Source organism: Ammospiza caudacuta, chromosome 21 (assembly GCF_027887145.1).
Source record: "Ammospiza caudacuta isolate bAmmCau1 chromosome 21, bAmmCau1.pri, whole genome shotgun sequence".
Classification (NCBI taxonomy): domain Eukaryota; kingdom Metazoa; phylum Chordata; class Aves; order Passeriformes; family Passerellidae; genus Ammospiza; species Ammospiza caudacuta.
The window spans coordinates 10,624,228-10,644,011 of record NC_080613.1 but is presented as its reverse complement, the minus strand read 5'-3'; the positions used below and the strand labels follow the sequence as shown (position 1 = coordinate 10,644,011).

Sequence of the window (19,784 nt, the reverse complement as noted above, 5' to 3'; positions counted from 1 at the left end):
CTGGCTCACCTTCCAGCTGGCAAGGGGCCCAATGCCAGGTGAAGGGCATGGAGCCACAGGCTCGTGCTTGCCTTCTCCATGAAGGATTCCAGGGCCATTCCAGCTCCTGAGAAAAGCTGCTGCAGGTGCAGTCAGCAGCTACAGGGCCGAATTACAGTCATTTTTAAGCTTTCAAGTGGGTGGCCAGAGGAATCTATAAATTCTGTGATACTTTATTGAAACCATGTGTCAGCTGAATGGATCACAAAGGAGATTTCAATGCACACCATCCAGGCCTGGATGTAATCCTACCAGGTTTGGCAACTTGATGCCAGACTACCAGGAATTTCCCTGCAGAGGGGAATATCCTGGTTTAATTTCTGAGAAAATGAACTCTGACTCAGAATAGTCTGATGGTCACAAACTCTATTATTAATTTTTAAAATGTTTTTGGGAAAAGGTGTTTTGGACACTACTTACTGCATGCTGAGAGACATTCTCAGGATGTTACACATCAAAGAATTTCCTTCTCTCTCAGTTAAAAGTATGCTCAGGTTGAATCCAAACAGACAGCAAGTATCAGCCATTTAAAGGAAAAATATTAATATTTTATAATTATCCCCCAAATCAGCATCATTAGGATATTGAGGCTCCCTGGTAGAATTCAGACACATGAGACAAGGTAACAACATGAGCAGATCCTGTCTCATCCTGTCTCATTCTTGTGTCACTTCAGGGCAGGGCAGGGTTCTTTTCTTGTAAATTCAAAGTGTAAATAAGGGTAAGATAAAGAATGGTCTGATCAGTGTCTAAAGGTGCTACTCCCAGCAATCTGGCAATGAACTACCTCAATTTGCACAATTAAAAAAATAGGTCTACTTGAACCTACATAACCTGTAAATGAGAAAAGATTTATCTTTCTATCAATAAGGATCTGAAGTTCCATCTCAAGTGAAAAAGTCCATTTAGCTCACACTGTGGAGTTCTGCATAGCACACAATAACGACAATTTTATTTTAAAGCCCCTTCTGGAGTAAAAATGGCTTGGCTGGGAACACACCATTCATCTGTCTCACAACTGCTTGGATTAAATGATGTAGCACTGAGAGTTTCACAAAAGAAAAGCAAACCTCTCCTGGCTTTTTCCTACTCATTTGTCCAGGACTAGAAATTCTGTTCTTACTGTGATTTCCAGATGGGAATTCAGATGGATTATCACTGCCTGGTTTCCAAAGTGAAAAGAAGAAGTGCTACTTAAATGACTGAGCAGCATTAAAGAAGAGATCTTGACTCCATAAAACCTCTTAATGAACAAAATGAAATTAAATTAAGCCAGGGGGATGCAGACCCTGCTCCCCACAATCACCTGAGGCAATCAAGAAGACCAACCCTGCTTGGGCTGAAAGGAGAAGGTGTCAGGAAGGTGATCCCTGGATTCCTCTGCCTTCCTGGTAAGGAAGATCCTCAGGAGGGAAGCTACTGAGAATTAAAATACTGAAGGTGTATGGGTTTGTTTGCTATTCAGGTTCAACATTGCTGAGATGCCAACAAGCAGCTGAACAGAAAAAGGTAAGGCTGAAAGAAGAATTTGGAATAATCTCTGGTATGGCTGTTGTTCACCTCTTCTGTTGCTGAATTCCAACCCACACTGGAAGATGCAAAGTACATCACTCACTGGATATACCAGGGATGTATTTCTGCCTTCACTAAAACTCTCCTGGCATCTTGAGGACAAACTGAGGGGATGACCAGAACAGTCTGGGATTACTAAAATTCTTATCCTCTTTTTACTGAAATAAATATATTTCTCTATAGTTTTCCTGCCTAGGAACTCTAAGAGATTTGTTTCCAAATACTAACATCCAGATTTCTGTAAGGATGGTCTATTTGGGCAGCATCTGAGAAATAACTGAGAAAGTAATATTAGCAATTTTCTACATAAGATCATCTGAAGATCACAGAATTTTAGACAACATGAAAGCCTCCTCTTCTAAAATCTCTGATTAAAACTACCCAGAGAGAGACTGCTCCTCTGCAGAGCTATGGAACTGCAGGGCTTGCAGCACATCAAACCCTCCAGTGTGTGTCCTGTTCCTGAGTGCATCTTTAGACTTGGATGGAAACACACTGGATATCCAGGAACTGTTCCCAATTTCACCCACCTCAGACAGAGGACAGGTCACAGAATTACAAAATATTCTGGGTTACAAGGGACCCCCCAGGATCCCCCAGCCCAGCCCCTGTCCCTGCCCAGCCCCCCCAGCAGCCCCACCCTGGGCACCCCTGGCAGCGCTGCCCAAAGGCTCCTGGAGCTCTGGCAGCCTCGGGGCCGTGCCCATTCCCTGGGCAGCCTGGGCAGTGCCAGCACCCTCTGGGGGCAGAGCCTTGCCCTGAGCTCCAGCCTGACCATCCTATCTTGGGATAACTACCTCCAATACCTTGGGTTTTAAACTCAAAATTTGTCCACAACTGCAAATTCCTGAACTAAGTTTCTTGTTATTTTCTTAATTCTTCCTCCTCCACTGAAATTTTTCATCCTTGGTCTCAGCTCATTGGTCACTTACATGTGCAGATCTTGTTTGGCAAATGGGAATCTAAAGAGACTTTGCCTACTTAAAATGCAAACACATTAGGAAAATAAAATCCATTTTTACAGTTTTCCCCAAGGAGCAGGAGAATTATTAAATAAGAGCCCTGGGAAAATGAATCAGGCAGTTGTAAATGATTCACAGGTCACCATGCTGGCTGCACGTGGGTGTGCACACACAGCACTCACTGTATCACACTTTTCTCTGGGGAAGTGACAGTGAGCACAACAAAGCAACTTCCTGGGCTTTGCTCTGCTACCCCCCAGAAAAGTAAAAGAATTCAAAAGTTAATTTACTTTAAGGAAACATTTATGTTGCAAATTAATCAAGGAGCAGAGATGCTAAAGGTTCTTCCTCAACCATAAATTAACACCAGCAAACCACCTCCACATCTTCCCATCCCTGTCAGAACTTTACAAACACCATATCCTGTATGAGTAAGGTGTGGGCAAGAAAACCTTAATTTTGACTATATTAATTTCATGGTTTAAATTCACAACCCTCCAAATGTTTTTGCACATGCAAGGTGTTAGCACTGTGCCTCCACAGTTAACATTTGCAAGGCATATTCCAGCCCACATCCCTGCTTCTAACCTTTCGCTGCTTTTCCAAATAAATTTCTTCTCAGGCTGAACTTTCTCACACTTAGTCAGAGCCCAAAGGGGAATATGTTTTTAAAAGATCAGATCAATCTTTTTTATTTATGGGGTTCTGAAATATTTACTCTGTATTCCATCTTAGAAAAAAAAATAATGCCACTTCCTTTTTTTTCCCCACTGTAACTGCAGTGGAAACACAGATGAGCATGGATGTACATCTGTGCCCAGCTGGTGAGTTTGAGGGCATCTGGCTGAGAAACTGGAAAGGAAAATGTTCTGTTTGCTGCCTACAACATCCTCAGACCCAGTGAACATTAGTGACCCCCTCCCACCAGCTGTCCTGTCTTAGCCCAGCACCCAGGTACACACAATAAGTATGAGCAGCTACAAATGGGGAAGAAGAAAGTAAATTCAGGATGTATTTACATTAAATATATATATTATCAAATTTTCAAAAGTACTTCTTCTGAAGATCACTTTGGCACCTCTTGCCATCCTATTTATCCTTAAAATCAGTTCTTTTTAACCCTGTGACACTGCAGCAGATGCTGTGCATCCCTGCCTTCCTTGGGATTTGCTCCTGAGCTGCTCATCAGGCTGTGTGGTGGCATTGTGTGACAAATTCCAATGACCACATTTTGCTTCTCCTGCAGCCTGAGGGTGGTCTGAAACACCCAGATATATCTTCACCTGTGAGATGGTATTTGTGATTTTCAAAAATTACTTCCAAGCAAGGAAAAGGGGCTTAAAACAACAGAAAAGCCAAGAGACACAAAGAAAAAACAGGCTGTGTTATTTGGGATCAGTGGGGATTTTGTGGGACGTGGCCCAGGAGTTTGCAGTCCGTGGGGCTGGTCTTAGTGAGCATTAATGTTCTCTGACAGCTGCTCCTGTTTATGCCAGGATTTCAGGCACAAGGGAAGGAGGAGCCCAGGGATGCTCTGGGCTTACACACAGGATCTGTAGGCTGGGCTCTGAGGCATCTCCCAAAATGGGGAGGTGACTGGAGAGCTGTGCAGGATTAACCTGCTGCCAGGGATCTGCTTTTGAGGGACAGCACAAAATCCAGCTGTGCCTCTTGAACAGAGCTGCAGGTACACAGGAGCAGGAAATGGAGACAGAAGGGCTGGGATCTACCAGCAAACCACCATGAGTGGAATTCCAGCAAACCACCATGACTGGAATTCCAGCCTCCAGCAAATGCACCTGGATTGTCTAAGGAAGAACTGCAGCAGCCCAGGCATGGAAGCAAGCAGGGCAGTAGAACTGATTGTAGTGGAGCTCTTTTTGTAGTGGAGCTCTTTTTGCAGTGGAGCTCTTTTTTAGTGGAGCACTTTTTCCAGGCTGTTTTCCTGCCCATCCCCTGCATGGTGTCACAGTACAGCCTGGGAGCACAGCCTGCTTTAAACTGCAGCTTGCTTGTGATGGTCCTCAAAAAAGGTGTCACCAGGGAAAGATCACACTCAACCCCCACTGTCAGCAAGCTGTCCTGATTCAGCCAGCCTGACTGACACGCTGGAGATCAAGGCTCCTGAAAGCACCACATCCTGATTCTTCCCACTTTTAACAGTGCTTTATTTAAAGAACCCAGGAATGGCAGGGCTCTCCCCTAGAATATCAATCAGCACTGCTCCCTGAGACTCTGGAATTCTCCCCTGGAAGAAGAACACTCATGAAGTTGCAGACCACTAACCAGACATACCTGAATTAATGCATCACTAACCAGATATACCTGAATTAATGTATTTTGAGATACCTTCAGCTTTTAGCAATCCTTCCCTGCCCACTTCCCCGTGCATTTTCTGGTTTCTTTCCCAGGGCACAGAACTGAAATCCAAGCGTTGTGCCCAGCACTAGCTGGGATGCCAGCCCAGGGACCTGCACTTTATTCCACTGACACTCACCCATTTGTCACCTATGGCAAGTCACTTTCTTTCCGTCCTTCTGCTTCCTGCCTGCCTACAGAATTCCAAACTCCTCTGGGAAGTGACCCCAGACTCCGCAAAGGGCTTAGAACTACCATGGACTGGGAGCACTACCTGCTGTCTCTGTTAACATTTGGTATTTTGGTATTGAAAGGCCTTTGCTGAGGTGAAATGAGGCAAGTGTCATATTAACATTTGCCAGAGCAACCTGAGTTCTGCCCTGGGCTGGTCTGAGGAGGCAGAGCACTGTAAGAAAGAGCAGCAGTGAGCAGGCAGAGCAAAGCTCCAGTACCTACACACACTCAGGTGAACTTGATGGGCAACTCTAAAACTCAGCTCCCCTTCAAGCTCTGCAAGCCAGTTGTGGTTACTCTGAAGATGTTTCTGCACATAAGCTCCTCTTTCCTACAGAAAAGGAGGGTACCACACTCCAACAGGCTGAATGTTCCAGCCACAGAATCAGAGTCCCAGATGGGTTAGGGTTGGAAGGGACCTCTAAAGATCACCTTGCCATGGGCAGGGACATCTTCCACTGTCCCAGGTGCTCCCAGCCCTGTCCAGCCTGGCCTTGGGCACTGCCAGGGATCCAGGGGCAGCCACAGCTGCTCTGGGCACCCTGTGCCAGGGCCTGCCCACCCTGCCAGGGAACAATTCCTAATTCCCAAGATCCCATCCAGCCCTGCCCTCTGTGATTCTGTATCTGTGTCCCCAACCTGGGACATGTCACTGAACACAAGCCACTGAACACAGCCCACCCCAGAGCCTGGCACAGTGCAAACACCTGATCAGGTGAGAGGAGCTGCTGCCTCAGCCCTGTTCCTGCCCCCACAGGGCCCTGGGCCCCCTCTTGCCCTGGGTTTATTCAGGACCTGTCCTGGTGCCAAGAATGTCCCATGGAATGTGAGCAGCAGGAGGGAGACTGTTTGTTCCAGTTTGTAACTCCCCTAAACATGACTGGAATTCTCATGGAGAATGAGAGCGCAGACCCAGCCCAAACACCTTCCCTGAGCACTTCCCAGAGCCCAGAGCAAACCACACAGGCATATGAGCATCTCAGAAAAGATTTCCAGGCTCTTCTATGGGAACAGTCAGTGACCAGGTGTCAAACTAGCCACACCTGTCTAGGAAAAGATATTAAATTGACAATTTTTTTTCAAAATCACCCTCTTCTCTTCCTTGTCCCTGCCAGTTAAAGTTGGTAGCAGTCAGACAAGTCTCTTTAACACATTAGCAGTGTGCGTTGCATTGTTTTCTTCTCTCTCACGTGGGAATTGTGGTCTTGGACCATGAGCCAAGGCTCAAAAAGGAGCTCCCAAAGCCATGCAGCCATGTCCCCGTGAGCACATCCCCTCCTCACCACCACAGAGCTGTGGCTCTTCAAGAATGCATCCAAAAAAATAAAGGGAGTCCCAGAGACACCATCTATTGACTATAAACCCCAAAGACTGAAAATAACCAACTAAATGAAGCAGTTTTTCCTCAAGTGAGTTTTCAAAGTGCTTTCCCAGCTGGAAAGTCTAAACACCACTGTCTCCTCTTTAGGCAGGCAGTGAACAAACAACAGCTCTCAGCTGAGTCCCAGCTGGCCCCACAGCTCCCTTCCTCCCAGGAAGAAAAAGGGCAGGATGGGCCCTCCCCAGGAGCCCCTCAGAGCTGAAGGCCAGGGCACATTCCAGCACAGCCTCACCCCCTGTCAGTCCCTCATCCTCCTGCAGCCCAGGCTCACTCACATACACAGACTGGCTGCTCCAGGGCAGCCCAGCACAGCAACTGAGCCACAGCCCAGGTGCTCTGCACAGGCAGCAGCTGAGATGTCACCTGGCACTCAGGGCTGCCTTCACCAACACTTCTTGGGTCACCACTGGTGGCTGTGAGCAACAGCTGGCTCCAGCAAGTGACCATGGAGAAAATCCGATCAGCTTTTCCAACCCTGCAGTTTGTGATGTGCACACACATCACCAATGTGTGTAATGTGCTGTAATGTCATATAATGTGGTTATTATGTGAACTAATCCAGGGCCCCATTGCTGGGCAAGGGACTCCTCACTCACAGGTTCAGGATGGATGTAATCCATGCCCCACAGAGAAGCACAGGAGAGAAAACAACACCTTCCTGTATCCCTTAAATACTGAGAAAATTTGGGAGAGGGCAGCAAACCATGCCTGCAGAGACCATGAACATAGAGGTTCCCAATGAGATAGAAATAGCAGAGGAAGATTGGAACAATGCAGACATCTGTAAGAGAGAGGGTGTAAACAGCCAGATTGGGTCACAGAGAAACAGCAGTGCAGCAGTGGGCAAAGCAAAAATAGCAGGAAAGGAAAGATAAATAAGAAATTCCTAAAATATAATGAGGAGCAAACAGACTGACAAGGAAACAAGAGAGCCATTGAGTGGAAAAATGAGAAGAGACATGCAGAAGCAATGAGGGTAGGCCAGGGATTTAACCCAGCTTCAGAGGGGAAGGCACAGGGAGAAAAGAAGAGAGCTGAGTTGTTTCACTGCAGCATGAGGAGGGAAGAGGAAGATGGCTCTGTCAGGAAATTACAACCATGTGCACTTAGGCACAGCAGCACTGGCCCAGTAGTCCCACATCCACTCTGCAGGACAGGGGACATGTCCAGGCTGTCCCTCCAGCAGGGCACGGCCATGGTGGATCCTTCTTTGCCTTTCCCTACCCCACCATTCACCAGCTCCCAATTCTGCTGCCTGGGTTTTGCCTCCATCTCTTTCAGCTAGATGAGACTATTTTGGGATATGAGTGTGGCAGGTAAAAAGTAATTCCTGCACAAAGATGGAAGCATTTCCTGCCCCTCCTACTGCTCCATCTCCAGTGCCACCACAGCATCTCCTTGGGAGCCAGGAGTAGGGAGCAGCTGCTTCTTGATTTTCTCTCCCAGACTTCTGTCCATGATGTTCCCTTCTCCCTCTCTCTCCAGGACCCAGACACCACAGAAGAGGCATTTACATCCACAGAAATCCTTCTATAGCTCCAACAACATCGAGTCTGCCCACACAGCAAAGGTGTGAGCCCTCATGTCTTTTTCTCTCTTCATGCCTCACTCTGCCCTATCTTTTCCAGCCAAAAAAGTTCCCACAACAGGTGGGAAGGGGAGAAGCTGACTTACAGAAAAAAACCAAATCTCTCTTTGCACAAGGTGGTTCCCAAGCTCTGTCAAAACTACCCAACACTCAATCAGCAAGCCCAGGATGCACACAGCCTAGCCCAGAACACAGCCATGCCTGCCAGCAAAATTCAGAGCAAGGGAGCCAGGAGATGAGCCTGGAAAGCCTCAAAGTAAGTAAAACACCAACAGGCAGCTGAGCAATGACTGCAAGAGAGACAACAAAGGAGGTGACAGGAGCCTGGGAAGGAGTTTCCGTGCACAGAGCTGGACTCTGTCAAGGGAAAGGCTCAGCTGCAGAGCCCAGCCTCCCCTGTGAGCAGTACACTGTGTGTACACACTGATGTGGGATGGCTGCTTGCTACTGAGATGTTTAAGCTCAGGGCTGAGGACCTCCATTCCCCACCTGCAGTGAAGTCAGTCCTGCTTCCTTTTGCAGACAGAAAGCCAAGACCCCCCTATGCTAATGCCAATTGTTCACCTATCACAGAACACAGTGAAGAAAGAGTTCAGAAAAGGTAGTCTGGTTGTACTTTTTATTTTTCTTTACTATTTATCTAACATTTCTATACCCACCCAAGGTAAGTTTGGTGCTTCTAAGCTGCTGTCTGCAACTACCAATGTTGGGAATTTACCTTTCCAGTGGGAATCATGGCTCTCACCTAACACATAGCAAAACCCAGGTGGGCAGAGGCCTCGGGAGATCTCTGGTGTGACCTCCTGCTCAAAGCTGAGTCTGCTCCAAGCTCAGTCCTGGTTACTTGGGACTTTACCCAAACAGCCCCAACCTCTCTTCTCTCCACTTCATGCCCACTATCTCTCAGTTCTTCTCCTATCACCGGGATCTGCCCGGTTCCACCTTCCCCCCACCCCTCACAGCGGCCATGAGCGTGTCCCCAGCTCCCTCTGGTGCCACCTCTGCCCCGGCCCTCTCAGCCCAGGACCGGCTCTGGCTCTCCCTCCCCAGGGCTGGGGCACACACCCCGAACTGCAGGTTTAGGGTTTAAGAACCATACAGGGCTGGATGCCGCTAGAGGCTGGCGGTGCCCTGCCCTCCCCGGCAAAGGAGGCAGGGGGAGCTCCGCTCATGGTCCCCTCACACCGCTCAGCGGGCAGCTCCCGCGGCACCGCGCCCCCATCGCGGGCGGGACAGCGACAACCGTCTGAGCTGCTGGGCCGTGAGGAGTACCCCCGTGCCTGACAGACCCCCAAGCCGTGAGGAGCGGCCCCGCCGTGCCGTGAGAGACCCCGAGCCGTGCCCGCCCGCTCTGCCCCGCCGCCTCCCGCCGCCGCCTCCCGCCGCCGCCGCCATCTCCGCGGCGGGGCCGCCCCCTGCTGGCCGCCTGCGGGACGACCCCGCCGCAGCCCCGGCCCCGCGGGGCCCTCGGGGAGCGGGACCACCCCCGGCCCGGCCCGGCCCGGCCCGGCACACCCGCGCCCCGCTGTACTTACTGCCTTGTGAGGCTCCTTCCCCTGAGGCAGCTTCGGTGTCTGCAAAGAGAAAGAGCAGCGCTTAGATCCGCCGGCCGCGCTGCCCGGCCCCCACCGCCGCCCCGCTCGCTCCCTCGCTCTCCTCTCCGCCGCTCTGCCCGGCCCCTCACGGGACGGAGAGGGCCCTGAGGGGCTCTTCGGGAGTGCGAGGGCAGACATGGCCAACAAGGGCTTGTGGTCATATAATGCTCTGGGCTGGAAGGGACATTAAAGCCCATCTCGTTCCACCCCTGCTGTGGGCAGGGGCACCTTCCACTGTCCCAGGCTGCTCCAAGCCCCAGTGTCCAGCCTGGCCTTGGGCACTGCCAGGGATCCAGGGGCAGCCACAGCTGCTATGGGCACCCTGTTTCCCACCTCCCAGGGCACAATTCCTTCCTAATATCCCATCCATCCCTGCCCTCTGGCAGTGGGAGCCATTCCCTGTGTCCTGTCCCTCCATCCCTTGTCCCCAGTCCCTCCCCAGCTCTCCTGGAGCCCCTTCAGGCCCTGGCAGGGGCTCTGAGCTCTCCCTGGAGCTTCTCCTCTCCAGGTGAGCACCCCCAGCTCTGCCAGCCTGGCTCCAGCCCTGGAGCAGCTCCGTGGCCTCCTCTGGACACAATTTTTTAACAGGCAAGTGCTGTGAACCCAGGAAAGCAAATGGTGGACAGTGCACCCGGCTCAGCTCCCGTGGGATTTGGCACAGCCGGCTCCGCCACCGTGCCTGCCCTCCCCAGGCAGTGATGGCAAAGCCTCCACGAGAGATGGGCCACAAGAATTCCCCCAGGGTAATTCTATCCTGAAGGCAGGGTGATTCTGTCCTGAAGATTCTATTGCTGAAGGCAGATGGGAAAAGAAGGGAGAGAAAGCTCCCTCCACTGTCGTGTGTGGGACTGCAAGAAGCACACAGCAGAGATCGTGTTCAAACCCTAAATGAATGCAACAGGCAAAGCTGCGAGCTGGAAAACAAACCCCAAAGTTACAAGTCAAGTATCATAAACAATTAGGATTTCCAAGCCAGTTTGAAGTGTTTCATATTCATCCTAAATTACATATACTGTATGTCACATTACCTAATAATGTAACTGTGTTGCAAAATATTCCATATGTCTGTTGGAATGATGCTTGCACTGCACTGGAAACCACAGCTGCAGAATGGCACAGCATTTTTGAATTCAATATTTTCAACCTTAAGTAATGAACGCTGTTTGCATTTAATTTCCTTATTTCTTCAAAATAATAAAAACAAATGATTGTGAGTTTGTGAATTTGTACATTCCTACTTGATTAACCTGCCTGATTAGATCATTCTTCTAGGCAATGGTATTAATTTGGCACGACTTTATAAACTCAGGGGCGAGATCAGAAACCCTCAGTGATACTGCAGAACCTCGACAGCAAAGCCCAGGATTTTTCCACAGCTGCCACTTGTTTGAATTCTCACCCACCATTCAAGGAAAAGCAGCTAAGGCACAATAGATTTATGCAAAATGCTGTCCTGGTGTTCACAAGCAACAGCATGAACAAATCATAAAAGATAATGCACTATTTAAATAGCTTTAAAAAGTACTTTAGTCAAATTTAACAAGAATCAGGCAACACACAAAATTTGAGGAACAGCCATTTCTGAACTGTGTCAAGAAATGTTGTTACTCTTAGTCACAGACAGACTAAAGTATTCATGAATTTAAAAATTACCAACTAAAAATCCCCTTACAGCCCACTCTATATCACCTTTGAGGTCAGACCAAGTAATTACAGTTGTGAAACAAAAGACAAATTTCTGAGAAAGTTGCAAAAGTCAGTAAGAATAGGGAGGTGGGCAGGGAAGCTGGAAAATGGGCCAGTTAACTCCTCTGTCCCAAGAAGCTTTCTTCATTTCACTTGAATATCTGCTGCAGACTGGAAAATGTGCACAGGAAAATGGATCTTGGGATGCAGGGCAGAGGGCAAAAAACCTCCCCAAAATAATCTGATATTCTCAGCAACAAATAAACAAATGAATCTCAAATTTCCATGGCTCAGGAACACCATATCTCCTCTAGTTTTCTACTCCTCACCTCAAAATCCTTTCAGTGACAGAACTACTTTAACTCAGACTCCAAAAAATGTGCGCTTTGGAAAAAAGCATTTTTCCATATTCACCATTTGAATGAGTCATCTTCCTTTTCATATTTTTTGAATTGAGCAGAACCCATTCTTGGAAAACATTAATCTGAAACTTGAAAAGCTTTGCGAAGTTTTTAACTGGTGAAACTCAAAACTTGGCCTGAAGAATCCAGCCCTGCTCAGAGCATCCAGGATCTGTTCTGGTGAGGGGGGCTCAGCCCTCAGCTGGCACAGCCCTGTGGGGAGGACACGGAGAGCTGAGGGGCTTGGAGGGAGGCAATGCAACAACTTATAATGTAAATAAATAATAATGGAAAACAACTTGAGCAAAATCATCAGTCAGCCCAGAAAAGCTTATCTGGAAACAGAGAACTTCCACCAATTCTTGGGTTAGAGGCGATATATCCTGCGAGGGTTAAACTCCAGTCTTGCTCTTTTCTTTCTTTGCTTTTGGAAGAATTCTCCTTTGGGTACAAATCTCCCTTGCTTGGCCTCAGCCCAGAGGTTTATAAATTTGCTGTTTGAAAGTCTAATAAAGCAATTTCAGCCTTTCTTTTTTTTGGTAGTTATCTAAAAGTGAAATAATTTTCCTGACTCAAAACATGCAGACGCTTTGCTGCTCATGTTGCTTAAACACCACCCAACTGTACAAAGCAGAACTTTCTAGCTGACTAACTCCTGAAGGCAATCCAAACCTTTTAATGACCTGAAAAACCCCACACAGCTAAAATAAAAGCACCGTAAGCAAAACATTTTGAAGCCCTGGGTTGCGTGTAGGCGCAGCAGTAACATTTGGGACAGAGCCTTCCGTCGGCACCGGGAATGCGCAGCCCCTCCGCTCCAGCTGAACTCCAGCAGGAGAAGGAGCTGGGATCCTGCAGGGCTGCACAGCAGCTCACAAAGGAGCCTTTCAGCTCCACAACATAACTTTTTTGTTGGGTTTCTTCTTTATTTTATTTGTGAGTTTTGGGGAGGCAAAGGGGAAGGAACACAACCTTTTCCTTTGTTCCTCGATGAAACATAGTGGGAAAGTTTCTTACCTACATTTCTGGTTCTTTGCAGAACCCTTAGATGGGGATTTCCATGCCTGGATCTCAGCTTTTGGGGGAAAGCAGAATGGGAACTTGTTCCTGCAGGGCAGCACGTCCTGAAGCAGAGTTGCCTCAGAATTCTGCAAACTGCCAGAGCACTCGCTGCCTGAATTCTCCAGCCAATGCTCAGCACCACAGGGAAGGCTCAATAAACAAAGAAAATGCTTTGTTTTATAACATAAACTCCCCTGCTTCTGAAGGCAGACAAGAAAAGAAATCAGCCTCAAGAACATGGGTCACCTCCAACGCAGCTTGTCTGCCACAGGGAGCTGGAGTGGAGGCAGGTGCAGCTATAAAAAAATCCAGAAAATTTCTCAAAAAAATGCTCATTGCAAAGAAAAATGTGATGTTGCCAGGGCGAAACTCTTCATGTGGAACTGAACAGATGAAAGGATGAGAAGACAGCAAGTTCTGCACAGGGCAAAACAAGCAGTGGATAAGGACAGATTGACTGCATGAGCAGAGAGGGTGACAGACCTTCCCCCTGCTGTAAGGCTCAGGTGGGTCCTGGACACAAAAACCAGCTCAGAAATAACCCAGATCAAAGCAAGGACAACTAGAGGCCCCCAAATGTTGCATTTTGTGTCACTGAGTGGTGACAGACAGGCTGATGACAAAAGTTTTGTTCTGCCACAAAGGTCCAAAGCAGACCAACACCAGTTTCTCTGCTCTCTCCTGGCCTGAGCCTTTTCTGTCTCCTGCTCTGTCACCTGCAGCACCACCCCAGGGCCCATTAGTGACACAGGAACCACACAGACAAACAGAGAGCAGAGGGGTTGGGGTGTATCCTTCAGCAAATCACAAACAGCAGCTATTACTGCTGGAATGGCCAAAAAACCCAAAGAGAAGAAAGGAGCCTCAGTTTGTTCTAGCTCCTGTGATGCTGAGCTGGGGAGTCTCCCAGGATTGGGAAAGGCAGATGTTACGTGACTGATGGGTGGCCAGACCTTGGGAACACCATGGCTGGCACCATCCTGCCAAAAGGGAATCCAGGTTCTGCCACTGCAGTCCAGCTCCCCCCTTTCTGCCCAGCCAGAAAGAAACGACTGAAAGATTCAGGACTGGAGTTTCTGGCAGCTGAGAACTGCACAGGCTGGGCCAAGGGAGCTCACATTGCAGTGCTTCGAGGAAAGCAGCCCTGGGAGAGCTGGCTGCCAGTGCCCTGGCGCTGGATCTGAGACACAGACTGGAGATCACTGGAGAACAGCAACGTGCAGGGTACACCCTCAGTGCAGCCATCCCACCATGTTATCCTGTTTGTCCCCTGGGACAGCACCAGCCCCTTCTCCTCTGTGAAGCCTTGGGACAATAAAAGCATCTTTCACAAAAATCCCCTTCACTCCTGCAGTCTTCTGCCATCCCAGCACCATTCCTGGTCCAGTCCATGCACAGCTCACACTGGATAATACCACACAGGCCTTCCCTCCAAAAAATCCTTCCTTCTTTTTTCCTACCTGTCCTTAACCTTTCACTGCAGGTTATTCCTCTGTAGCCAGGCACACTCTGCCCAGTGCCTCAGCTCCCCACTGCCAGAGCTGCATCATGTTTGCAGTTTCATTCCTTGCTGAAGAGTGTAGATGAACAAATAACTCATTTGTATTTTTATTGTCTTAAAGCAATTTGAATGCACTTTCAATGTAACTACTACATGAATCCACTTACAGTAACATAAACCAACACTTTCTAAGTATCACAGATATAAATTCTGCTTCTCCATCACTGATGTGAGAATTAGTGATAAATTTCCACATTCTGAATTTTGAAAATTTTCATCTTCTGCAACTACACATGACAAAGACCTTGGAAGCAAAAGGTAAAATCATGTCTCCACTGAGTTCATGTCAAAACTATGGACATCAAATGTACAGGTCTATGTTGATGCACCCATATAATTTAATATATTGCTTAATTTTATTATCAAAATATAAATGAATACAAATTAATTAGATCACACACTAGGAGGTGACATCATACTAACAGAGCTCCTAAAATTCCAGCCGAATTAAAAGTCCCATGGTGCTTGGGGAAGAGAAGTAAAATAAAAGCAATCCTTGTCCCACATTTAAATACTACAATTATTATTGCAAAATTGTTGCAATTCTGTGATGTAATGGTGAAGGATATCCCTGTTATTTTAGGATTTTTTTTCCTTAAGCCACAGAGTGAAGCTACTTGAAGCTATATTTAAAGGACTTTAAGGAATTTTGTTGGTATTTAGAAAAGAAATACCAGCATGGAAAAACAATTCTGTGTATCCAGAAGTACAGAAGCAGCTCTGTGATATTAAACAGCACACAAGGAATATGCAACCATGCAACTAAGGATGTGTTATGAGACTGTAACAAACTCTGAACACTTCTCAGCTGTGCATGTGCTGACTTTTGAGAGTTTGAGCATTTAAAACTTGATATTAGCCTTCATTAATCCTGGATTTTCAACCACTGGTTACACCTGAGGAGCTAAAGCAGATGCTCCTGCCAGCCTGGCACAGTGACTCCAGTGCTCACCTCAGGGACAGGAGACAAACCCAGAGAAAGGCTCAGGGGGAGCTGGTTTGCAGTCCCTGCTGTTTTGGTATTTCAGAGCTCCAAATCCTGCAAACTGCACTTTGATTGAATAAACCACCTCAAACTTTCACATTTCTGCAATTAAGCAACATTGGATTGCTCAGTCTTACAGAAACCCCAGATCAAGCCACTCCTGACCAAGCACGAGACCTTTCACACACACAGTGCATTTGGGAAGTGACCTCAGCTGACAGCAGGGGCACAGGGGCAGCTCAAGGAGCATTTTGATTAGAACATAAAAATACAGCAGTCACAATGCCCATATCTGATTTATATCCTCCCAGGCTGACTTCTCAGTGGTGAATGGAACTCCCAGCTGGGCAGGAGCACAGAGCACCTCAGGGAGATGCCACCACACTGCTGGCACTGGGACCTGCCAAGCAAAACTCTGCGATCTGAGCACACAGGGATGCCCCTCAACAGCCCTGGGCAGTAAATACTGCCCTGCACACAGGAGCTGCTCCTGACCTGGGGAGAAATATTGGTGGATTTAAGAGCCACAATGCTGAGACAGCCCCAACGTTTATCACTGGGCCCCTCTCAGTGGGAAGCCCAGAGAAGAATTACTGGTGACCAGGGAAGCAGCAGAGCAACGTTCAAGACCTTCTGGAAAATAGACCTAAAATCGCAGAATATCCTGGAGGGGACCCTCCAGGATTATCTAGGTGTCCAACTTCTGTCCCTGCCCAGACCCCCCACCCTGGGCACCCCTGGCAGCGCTGCCCAAAGGCTCCTGGAGCTCTGGCAGCCTCGGGGCCGTGCCCATTCCCTGGGCAGCCTGGGCAGTGCCAGCACCCTCTGGGGGCAGAGCCTTGCCCTGAGCACCTGCCTGACCATCCCCTGAACCTGCATTATCCAGGATTCCCGAGATTGCAGCAGGACTGAGATACCTCTGTGCGCTCGCACGTGGGTCTGGAAACAGTTGTAATACTTGTACTTCTTCCCACAAATTCCACACTCGTAAGACCCTGAAAAACAAGAGAGAGAAGCACACATCACCATGAGAGGTCAGGGAAAACAGCCTCCCTGCACACTGGTCCATAAACTGCGAGCAAAAGGGTGCACTTGACAGCAAAGTCATTTTTGGACTTCATGGAGATAAATGCAGGAAATCACTATCCCAGACACTATTCTGTCTGTCAGCCTTATTTAAGATTCCTTGGCATATTACCCTGAACTTACATTTTCAGTGTATCTTTTTAACTTTGCTAACGTGAAAGGGCCACTCTCAAAATAGCCTGACTTATAATTTTATAATAATGACTAATGTTTCCTATGGACAGAAATAACCTTGAATTACTTTTCAGTAAGTTCCTAGTAGCTGGGAAAAAATCCTTTTCAACTGAAAAAAGAAGGCAATATGTTATCTTGAGGCCTGGAGTTTTCAAAATTTCTCAAGAAATGCACAATGTACAAATTTCCCAAGAAACCCACAGAGATTTGGTAAATATCCACCCAGAGGAAACCAAATAGATACAAATAGAACTTTTGCCCTTTTTAAGAAAAAGCACATGACCACAGTAGTCCCTCTTCTCAATTTGTGTCTCGAATTCCAGAAAACACACATCTGCAAACAGTCATTTGAAATGAAACCAGAGGAAAAGAGCTGGGAGAACCATTTGTAATGATGAAGTTATGTCATGAATTTAGACTCTTTTGTTATTGAACAGGCAGACAGAAATTTCCTTAGATTTGTTACTTGAGTTGATTCAATCTCTTTTTCCTACTTTGCTGCACAGTCTATAAATTCACTTTCCAGGCTCTTATTTGCAGAATGCACTGCATTTCTTAACTGTCCACCAGAGCTGTGGAACTGGGATCCCCTTGGTGCTCTTTGGAGAGGGTGAGAGCATCACTTGACTGAAGAGGAGGTGGGAGAAAAAAGGGCTGAATAAATTTGGTATGAATGCAGAATTTCATTTCCATGCACATTTCCTCACACGACCTTGAAACAATCTTTTCCTGACCATGCCAAACAGCAAAACTCAGGGAGGAGCCACAAACAAGAACAAAACCATTGACACACACCCAGATAAACATTCCCAAATGCATTTCACAGCAATACTCACCTGGAGCTACTCAAAGTGAGCTCTAGCCAGGAACTAGCCAGGATGCAGTCTGAACACACTATGCCCACGGTCCTTTTACCCTTCCCATGTCCCATTCTTACAGCTTGGGAAGAAATCACCCCCCTGAGAGTGTCAGAGCCCTGAACTCCCTGCCCATCACTGATAGCACCACATGGGGCTGTGTCCTGGGCTGGGGAGGCTCCTTTGTCACTGATGCTGAAAGAGGCCACTCGCCACAGTCCGATACACCAGAATACCCAGCTGAAAAAATGCTCCCATACTCTGATAGCACAGGCACTTGGCTGCATCTGATCTGCTCCAGAGCATTTTTATTATCACAGCTCACTGTATTTTATAGAGATATCAGCTGTGGAACAGTCACCACCTGTGGTCACTCCTCACAGGCTGCCTGGTGAAACCTGGGCTGTCAGCAGGTCAGCAGTGTCTGCCAGCCCTCACTCCCATGCTCAAGGACTGATTCTTTTCACCACCAACCTCCACAATTCTCTTATGAAAACTCTTGGAGCTGGAGCCCCAAAGCAGCAGATGAGAGCACTCACCATGCCCTGGGCCCTGCAAACAGGAGCCCTGAGCACAGCTAATGTTCAGCTGAACCAACAGCAAGATGTCACTGATGCCCACCCACATCCCAGCAGTGCTGGCTGCACATGGAGCACTGGGAAGAGTGGGAATGGCTCCAGAGGAGGCCACTGAGTTAATCACTGGGCTGGAGCCCTCAGAGCCCCTGTCAGGGCCTAAAGGGGCTTCAGGAGAGCTGCAGAGGGACTGGGGACAAGGGATGGAGGGACAGGACACAGAGAATGGCTCCCACTGCCAGAGGGCAGGGATGGATGGGATATTGGGAATTAGGAATTGTTCCCTGGCAGGGCGGGCAGGCCCTGGCACAGGGTGCCCAGAGCAGCTGTGGCTGCCCCTGGATCCCTGGCAGTGCCCAAGGCCAGGCTGGGCAGGGCTGGGAGCAGCCTGGGACAGTGGGAGGTGTCCCTGCCATGGCAGGTCCCTTCCAGCCCAAAGCATTCTGTGATTCTGTGAGTTGGTGCAAACAGGTCAAACACAGCGAGGGGCTCTAGGCTGAATTTTCTTCCCCATTTTTATTGTATTTCCTACTTCCTCTGGAGACAGTCTATGGCACATAAATGCACTGTGCAGCTCTCCAAGAAGGTCAGCTGTGCAGTAACTGTGCAGTGCCTTCCCTCTGCACTGTGAACCCAAGCAGGGGCTGCAGCCCTCATGCAGGGGCTGTGCTGGACACCAGGGGCAGGAGCTGAGGGACCATGTGTGCCAGGCCAGGGCTTCTGTGCAGGTGTGCTGGAGCTGCCAGGTGTCAAGTAGAACCCAGGGAAGGTTGGATTCAACTTTGAGGGGGACACCTGCACTCACCCTCTGCCCACAGGTGGTAGAGCAGTGGCCCAGGAGCACAGGGACTTGGGGACGGTGTGAGGGAGCTGTGTTACAGACCTGAGGCAGAGACACGGCTCAGCAGCCACAGCTGTGTGCTCAGCTCACCACAGGCCCTTATGTTAGAGAAAGGAGGGGTGACTTGCCAAAAAATTTTTTTGTTAGAGGGGAGGAAAGGTGAAGAGGAGGAAGAAGGACATCACTGTGTGTTAAGGCCTTGCAGAGAACACGCCCAGGTGGCCTTGGACACCAACAGTGAGGTCCTTGTCACTCAGGGTGTGTCATGCAGGTGGGGAAGGTTTGGGGTTAGTTGGTGCACTCGGGTGGGCCAGGCTTTTCCTGAGCCTTGCAGCTGGAATCTGGGCAATGCACCCATTGCTTCCAGAGCTTCCTTTGCTCCCTGAGCCCTGGTTAGACTTTCACACCCTTCCATCACATACCGGACGTGTATCTCAATGCATGGTCAAAAATCCAGGTCCCTGAATATCGATTTCGTGTATATCCAACGGAAGAGTCACGTTCCACTGCTTTTCCATCTAAATTGTGCAAAAAGAAATCAGAAAAAAGCCCTTAAAGTGGATGCATTTCCAAGGAACAATGATGGCTGAAGCGTATTAAAAATTTCCAAGACCCATCTGTCCCTGTGGCTTCCTGACAAGATGTCAGAGGTCTCACAGAATTTCTTAAGGCTTCTGCAGTACTATTTTACCTCACCAGGGAGAATCCAAAGTGATCTTGAATTTCATATGCTGAGCAGCTCAGCAAGTGAAATATCAGCACCATGGCATGAACCCAGTGTGTGCATGGGAGGTGGACAGAGAGGCTCAGAGCAGAAGGATTCTCTC

At 48.4% G+C, this 19,784-nt stretch overlaps 1 protein-coding gene across 1 annotated transcript in view; it reads right to left on the bottom strand.

Annotated features, from left to right (window-relative positions):
• ZNF618 (zinc finger protein 618) overlaps positions 1 to 19,784 on the bottom strand; it is a 150,124-nt gene that overhangs the window by 46,000 nt on the left and 84,340 nt on the right. Inside the window, exons 4-6 of the mRNA XM_058818372.1 lie at positions 19,380 to 19,475; positions 16,342 to 16,419; positions 9,670 to 9,708 (exon numbers count right to left, since the gene is read on the bottom strand). Of these exons, the coding sequence (XP_058674355.1) occupies positions 9,670 to 9,708; positions 16,342 to 16,419; positions 19,380 to 19,475 (213 nt within the window). The remainder of the gene's footprint in view (positions 1 to 9,669; positions 9,709 to 16,341; positions 16,420 to 19,379; positions 19,476 to 19,784) is intronic.